The sequence below is a fragment of the Vitis riparia genome, chromosome 6 (assembly GCF_004353265.1).
Source record: "Vitis riparia cultivar Riparia Gloire de Montpellier isolate 1030 chromosome 6, EGFV_Vit.rip_1.0, whole genome shotgun sequence".
In the NCBI taxonomy this organism is placed as follows: Eukaryota; Viridiplantae; Streptophyta; class Magnoliopsida; order Vitales; family Vitaceae; genus Vitis; species Vitis riparia.
Genome location: NC_048436.1, coordinates 1,198,963 through 1,207,047, shown reverse-complemented (window position 1 = coordinate 1,207,047; position 8,085 = coordinate 1,198,963). Strand labels below are relative to the sequence as shown.

At 42.7% G+C, this 8,085-nt stretch overlaps 2 protein-coding genes across 2 annotated transcripts; both read right to left on the bottom strand.

Annotated features, from left to right (window-relative positions):
* Window positions 1-1,442: 1,442 nt before the first annotated feature.
* On the bottom strand, window positions 1,443-2,830 carry LOC117916277. Its single transcript, XM_034832230.1, has 2 exons — window positions 2,547-2,830; window positions 1,443-2,493 (listed from the first exon to the last, which is right to left on the bottom strand). Exons 1-2 carry the CDS (start codon window positions 2,828-2,830, stop codon window positions 1,443-1,445), a joined length of 1,335 nt encoding a protein of 444 aa, XP_034688121.1.
* A 3,102-nt stretch (window positions 2,831-5,932) lies between these two features.
* On the bottom strand, window positions 5,933-6,627 carry LOC117916569. The gene has a single exon (XM_034832664.1). The coding sequence runs from the start codon at window positions 6,538-6,540 to the stop codon at window positions 5,986-5,988; it is 555 nt and encodes a 184-aa protein (XP_034688555.1). The 5' UTR covers window positions 6,541-6,627; the 3' UTR covers window positions 5,933-5,985.
* Between the last annotated feature and the right edge of the window lie 1,458 nt (window positions 6,628-8,085).

The following is an 8,085-nucleotide window of genomic DNA, read 5'->3' as shown; positions in this document are numbered from 1 at the left end:
ACCCCCCCAACCCCCCTCAGCCAAAGGATCCCATATATCTGCCACCCTCGCTTCCTTCTCAACCGTCACAGCAAAAAGAGAGGGGAAGGTCATACACAGAGGAGACTCCCCACACCATCTATCCCTCCAGAAGCTCACCCTTCTTCCATTACCAACTATGAAAGCCATCCTATCACTCACCAACTTCCAATCCGCCCTAATTCCTTTCCACAAACCCAAACCATGAGCCTCTCTCACTTCCCGCGAGCACCATCCCCCTCTAGCTTCTCCATACTTCCCTCTAATCACTTGATTCCACAAAGCCTCTCTCTCATTTGCGAAACGCCAATTCCACTTAGCAAGAAGAGTCTTGTTAAGGAGGGATAGGCTTTTGACCCCCAAGCCTCCTTTCACCTTGCTTAAACACACCAACTCCCATCTTACTAAATGGGGCTTATGCTCCCGGTTGCCCCCACCCCATAGGAAATCCCTTTGAATTTTCTCTAATCTTCGTCTAACTGAGCTTGGTAAACACAACAATGACATTAAATAGATGGGTAAATTCGATAAAGTACTACGAATGAGAGTCGCCCTTCCTCCCTTGGACAAATATTGTCTCTTCCACATAGTTAACCTTCTTCTGAAGCGCTCCTCCACTCCATCCCAAACTGTGACTGACTTAAAAGGAGCACCCAGGGGCATCCCCAAATAGGTAGTTGGAAGACTACCCATACTACATCCAAACTCCTCAGCCAGATCATCCATACTCTCCACCCTCCCTACTGGAATTAATTCACTTTTTTCCAAATTTATCCTCAATCCAGAAACAGCCTCAAACCACATGAGGAGCCAACTGAGGTACGTCAACTGATCTTGAGAAGGTTTACAAAACACCAGTGTATCATCAGCAAACAGCAAGTGGGAAATTAGGACCCCTTCTTGGCTCCGACCTTTTACCCTACAACCAGATAAAAAATCTCCCTCTACTGCCCTTTTAATGAAAACACTAAAGACCTCCATAGCAATGACAAAGAGGTAGGGGGAAAGGGGATCACCCTGCCTCAAACCCCTGGAGCTTTGAAAATAGCCCGTAGGGGTTCCATTGATCATCACTGAGAAGCTTGCAGTGGATATACACCACCGAATCCACCTAATCCATTTCTCCCCAAAGCCCATTTTCTTCATGATTGTGAGAATAAAGTTCCAGTCCACTTTATCATACGCCTTCTCTATGTCCAATTTGCACAAAATGCCGCTCTCATTATTCTTAAGGGTCGAATCAATGGCTTCATTGGCTATCAACACTGCATCTAGGATTTGTCTACCCTCCACAAACGCCCCTTGAGCTTTTGAGACCACCTTTCCAACCACTTTTTTTAGCCTGTTGGCTAATACCTTGGCTAGCCACTTGTACAAGCTTCCCACCAAGCTTATAGGCCTATAATCCCCTAAAGCTTCAGCCCCTACTTTTTTGGAATTAAGACCATAAATGTTGCATTTAGGCTTTTAACAAATTTGTCATTTTCGTGAAACTCCTTAAAGAAGCTCATCACATCAGCCTTCACGAAATCCCAAGCAAAAATCCAAAAGGCCATAGAGAATCCATCTGGCCCCGGGGCTTTATCCCCATTACAGCCTTCTAGGGCGTCACGCACCTCCTCTTCCATAAAAGGAGACTCCAATGCACTGACGTCCAAAGGCTCTAACATCTCAAACTGCAGCCCAGAAACAGAAGGTCTCCATTCCCCCGGATTAGACAACAACGTCTTAAAAGCATTGGCGATCCCTTCCCTGATATCATTTTCCTCCGTGAGCCACGCTCCGTTAATCTTAATTCTGTCCACATTATTCCTCCTCCTATGTGCGTTGGCCATTTTGTGGAAAAAACCGGTATTTCTATCTCCCTCTTTCAGCCACACTTCCCTGGATTTTTGCCTCCACGTGATTTCTTCAAGTAAGACCCATTTTTTATACTCTTCTTTCGCTTCGTTTCTGGCTTCCAGCTCTTCCAATGACAGCCTGCTGGTTTTCTCCTTTGCATCCCAATACTCCATCTGCTCCAGTGCCGTATTCTTTCTATATTCAACCCTTCCAAAACTGTTTCTGTTCCATTCCTTCAGCTTAGCCTTCATAAATTTTAATTTTTCAGCCAAGATAAAACTTGCAGATCCACTGAATCTGCCTTCCTCCCACCATTGCTTCAGAAGATCCTTGACACCTTCAGCTTTCAACCACATATTCTCGAATCTAAACGGGATAGGGCCTCTTCTCATACCCCCACCATCCATAAGAATCGGGAAGTGATCGGACACGGGTCTTGGAAGGAGAAACTGCCTCGCATCTCCAAAATGGCTATCCCACTCCTCATTAACCAGAAAACGATCCAACCTTGAAGAAGACTGATTACCCGCTCCTCCAGTCCATGTAAAAGGGCCCCCACCATGGGCAGGTCCTTTAACTCCAGATCTTCTTTCACTTCTGCGAACCTTCTCATAATTGAGTTCAATCTCCCTCCTCTGTTACACTCTTCCGGACTCAGGATGGCATTAAAGTCCCCTGCAACGCACCACGGCCCATTCCAAAGCCCCTTAATGGCCCCCAGCTCTTCCCAAAAACTCTCCCTCTCCCTCCTTAAAATTGGCCCATAAACCCCAGTAAACGTCCATATAAAACCATCCTCGCAGCTCTTAAAAGTGCACGTAATAGAGAACAATCCTTTTTGCATGTCAACCAACTCCAGCATCCTGTTGTCCCATATCACCACTATTCCTCCGGCTGCACCCCTTGAGTCTATAGCTCCCCATTCAATGAATCTACCCACTCCTAAGCTCCGAACAATGCCCGTGGTCATTTCCTGAATCTTGGTTTCCTGTAGGCAAACCAAGTCCACCCTATTTTTCCTAATCAAAGCTTTGATCACCTTCCTTTTGTCGCAATTATTAGCCCCTCTTACATTCCAGGTGAGCATTCGGAGCTTCATTTAGACCTACTCGTGCTTCCCCCTCCTTCACCTCCTCCTCCACCTCCAATATAGTTCACAGTCCATTCCAATTTTCTCAATTCTCTTTCGAATTTTGACGTCTCTAATTTTCTCCTCTTTGTGCCATCCAAATTGCCTTTTTGAATCTTCCTCTCTTTCATTCTCTTGAGCAAGAACAATATTTCCCCTTCAAATCCCTCCGTCGGCATTCCTAGATAACGGCTAAATTTAGCCAGGCTACTAGACTGCCAACACAAATCCCCCTCTTTGCCCCTCTCCTCCTTATCTCTTCCCAAAACCCCCACTGATAATTCCTCGGTATTCCCAGCCTCTCTACCCACCATGTCCGAAACCTCAGCCTCCCTTCCGTCCGCCAAAATCATTCGTAGCGGGTCCATGACTGCACCCCCTTCGTCATCAGAAGCTGTTCCCCGGTCGGAAGTCCTTGCCATGACGACACCTTTCCCGTCCCACCCAGAAGGAGTAGAAAAGAGAGAGATATCCCGTTTCCCCAAAGATGAGAAAGGAGAAGAGGTTTGATCGGAATACCTGGAAGCCTCCTCCAATAACGCCTCGTCAGTGTTTTCTAAGGAATTGACGACCGGACGAGGCGATCCTAGCTTGAACCCAATCAAATCCCCCTCCTGCTCTCCGCCACCACTGCGTCGCCCATCGGGAGCCCTAACCCCTTTTGCATTCTCCAAAATGGATATTCTCTCCCCCGTCCGGCCTTTAAAAAGCTTTAAATTGGGCCGGCCCATTACCTCTGGTTTTTTAATCCCTTGGCCCTCCTCAGCGGGCTCTCTTTCCCAGCCCGAATCATCTTGCCGGCCCAGTGGCATAAAATCTCCAGGCCCAGAGTGCAAACTCTTCCCCCCAGCTGAAGATCGGTCTCTTTTTGACCCGTCAGTCTCTGATGCTGCTCCCTGCACAGTACCAGAGGGCTGAACTTTCGTGCTGCAGCTGCCTTCTTCTGCGTTGTACCTCTCAGCCACTTTTGCAGGTTCCCCATACATCTTTTCTCCCACCCTTATGAATCCAGCGCGTGTAACTCCTTCTCCGTCATCCCTGACCTCCCGCTCCTTGCCCTTATCTTTTCTAATGGCCGGAACCACTTCCGACAGGCCTGGTTTTACCTCCCACCATAGCTGGAGAGCATAACAAAAAGATCCCACTACTACTTGCATGGTACTCGGCCATTCTACGCCTGCATATCTCACTGAAATTCTGGCCCACCTTAGTTCCTTGAGATTTGCAGTATTTGCATCCACTTCAGCGAATCCCCCGCAACAGTCTCCTATCTTTCTGAAGGCTTCCTGACTCCAAAGGTGCAACGGCAATCCCATGACTCTTACCCAAACACTCTTGGCTCTTTCGCCATTTTGAGAACACCCCACTTTTGGGTCCCACCTGTCCAAATGCATAGTCGATTCCTTGAACCATCTGTTTCCTCTTAAAAGCACCTTGTCTGCCTCGTCTTTATTCTCAAACTCGATCAGCAAGAGAGGACCCCCTAGCCTTGCGAACTTCAGTCCTCCTTTAATATTCCAACAGGTTCTCCCCCAACTTTCAAGAGCATGCATTTCTGAATCCAACAGAGGGTTATGTCCCCATCTGCCAACCAGACATCGGTCCATTAACTTCCTCTCAGTTGAGATGTCTTTCTCTCCCAACTGTAACCATAGTGTTTCCCCTGCCTTTTTCACTCTTGAATTCACCACATCGACATAGGATTTTTGGGCTTTTCCTTCAGATTCCCCTACTGTATTCCCTGTCCCATAAGAAGTAACATTTCCCCTAGACTCAACCCGAGAAATAACCCCCAGAGAGCGAAGCTTTTCAGCCAGCAGAACCCATCCTCCCAAAATTCCTTTTCCTTCTGGAAACACTAAACAATATCTCTTTGATTCCAGGTCAACCACGGAACACAATAAAAACCTACCTGCCTCATTTGCTCGACTTTCCAACTTAAACCTCCTTCCTCCATCTTCCCACCTTTTGACCAGACCCTGCACAACAAGACCCCTATAGCAAACCTCCACCCCTTCCAGCAAGCAGCACAAGCTGAGACTTCCAAACCTGACCCACGAAGTAAAACCTCTACTCCTTTCCACAATGATTCCCCTACATCTCTCCCCAATCACCTCTACAGAGATTTCAAACGATTTTGAATCCACTGCAAACCAACATCTGCCTCCTCCCTTCATTTCTATACTAATTTATCACCATAATAGACAGCTTTGAGACCTCTGCATTATGCAAATCTGCCAGCTGGCTTTTGATACGATAAGCCTCTGAAAGCTCAGGATTGGCTATAGAGCCCTCCGGGGGTGGAAGACACTTAGGTTGCCTAACAAAAAAGGGGGAGGGCGGGGGGAGGGGGTGGGTTGGGTAACCACTTAGGTTGAATCTTCCCGCCTAACTTCCTTGATCTACAAATGTTTAGACCATGTTTATACACGTAGTCTTATTGCACTTTTATCATTTGTGTTTGTTTGACTTTAAGTCATGCCTTTATTTATTTGAGTAAGCGTTAATTGTTGTTAACATAAATTTTCTAGGCCACCCAAATTAACTTTAGGCATTGGGAAACATGGTGACATAAAGGCTAAGCACCATAGCTTCTCTTAAGACCGATAAAAGTAAATCAATATGTTACGATATGCCAAAAATAAAATAAAATATGACATAGGGGTCCTTATGGAATTAATGAACACAAGATGCTACATCTTGGATGCTTAAATATTCATTTTACTCAATTTGCAAAGACATAAGCATAAATAGGTTGAGAGTTCAAAGGTGTTGTTACCTATGTAGAGTCTAATCATTTGTGAAATTTATTTATTTGTTTTATTTAATAGAATGATAAAACAAAAATAAAACTTTATTTGGATTTAAAATAATCTTTAATGAAAAATCATAAATGATAACAAATGTTAGGAAAATTTTCAATTTAATAATTATAAAAAGATATTTTAATAACAAAATTATATATTTGGACAACATTTCTACTCAAATATCATATGTTATGCAAGGCGAAGTTCCAAATCAGACTTGTTTTCCTGATCAATGACATCAAGGTACAAAGGATCAACGACAACGTGACTGTCCACGTGTACCTTAAACTTGTGATCCCACCATAGCACCTTCGCTGCACCCTCGATGTCCACTGTGGCATCCAGCGTCATCTCTCTCCGCCTAACGTCAGCCAGGAACCGCCCCGCGTGATGAGTCAGCAGCTCCAGCCCGTCGAGTCGAGCAGGAAGCCGCAGCACCTGGCAGGACTTGGGGGCCTGGGAGCCGGCGTCTATCTGGGCGGAGCCGAGGTGAGAGCCGTCGTAGAAGATAGACATGACCGTCGAGGAGTAGTGGATGGGCGCGATGTTGGGGTTGGTGACGTGTACGGTGAGGATGACCTCGGCATCGAGGACTGGGAAGTTGAACTTGAAGGAGGTGAGGCTGATTGAGATGAGGTGGAAGGCCGGGTCCTTGGGCTTCGCATTTACGAGAGCCGCAGCGGCTGTAGCCGACGCCGCCCCGATCAGAGCAGAAGTCCAGCTCCATTTTACGGTTTTGCCCATGACTTTGCAGAAATTACCCCTGTTTTTCGCTGTCGATGTTCGCAGATCTAGGGCGAAGGTGTTGGGGAAGATTTTGAGGAAGAGAGATTAAAATGGCTATAATGCCCCTGTTTTGTTTTTTGCGTTATCGAGAGGTGGAGGTTATTTATGTCTTTGTGGGAGCAACATAGCAATTTGGACAGATGTCGCTTTGAGACGAGGTCCAAAAATTACAGCTTATCTGCTTGTACCTTACAATTTTGTGTTCCATACCATGTTGCAACTATTGATACATCAACCCGCTAAAGACAAGTCATGTATACATTGAAATGTGAAGTGAACCCATTTTAAGTTAGATGTTTTTGGTAAATCAACTTAATAACTGATAACTTAATTTAAATAATTAAATAAATTAAATATATTTAAATTTAATGGTACAATTTTAAGTTAAAAACAAGTTTAAGTAATAAATAAAAATAATTAATTTATTTGTAACTATATATCTTACTTTTACCTTTTTATTCTTATTTATTCTAATTACCATTACAATCCCCTTTACTATTTCACAACCTCCATTGTTATAATTTATAATGATAAGTATATTAATATGATGATTTAGAATAAGTTTTAAGTTAATTTTATTAAACAACTTTAATATTTAAAGGTAAGAATTAAGTAATAAGTTTAAATCAATGACTTAAATATAATTTAACTTACAATCAACTTAACTTATTAAATAATGATATGAAGTTTTACCTAACACTACCTTAACATGATCTTTAATATGATGTACTTAACCTAGTAACAATCCAACTTGATTTTTTTAAACTCAGATTGAGTTCAAGTTACACTTGAGTTGGTCGAGTTAATCTGGTTGTATGATTTAAAATTCATCTATAATATTTTTAAATTTTTTTCTATGTATTTACATCAAAATTTAAATAGTAAATAAAATTAAATTTCAAGATAATAAAAAAAACTTTAAAATAAATTTAGATGTGTTTTTACAAAAATAAAAAGTATATAATATAATTAAAATTTGATATTTTCCTCAAAAATTTTAAAATATAATAAATAAAATGAATATTATTAGAAATAGTAAATATTATAAAAATATTAAATAAAGTTTGAGTTAAACTTGAGTTGTTTGAATCCTGGCCCTAATCCAAGCCAAATTAAATTAGAATTGAATAAACTTAACCCAAACTGTAATTAAGTATTAAAAATGATCGATTGTCTAAACTTGCTCAAAGGTTGGGTTGGATTTGTCTAACTAGCCCAAGTGACACCTATTGAAGTCTCATTGTCTTCTTCCCTCAATACTACATATCTCTTTTCTTATATAGTGATTTGCAATGACACAGGGCTGCTTCTTAGTGGTAATTGATTGACAAAAAGAATATATGATAACCATCTTCTGTGTTTGTCGGTGAACAACACTCATCTATACGATTTGGACATTTCGCCCTGTTTGGGCATTTCCTTTGGTTGGGCATTTTGCCTTGTTTGGGTATTACGCCTTTATGGCCATTTCGCCTTATTTGGGCATGTTGGCTTGCTTGGGCA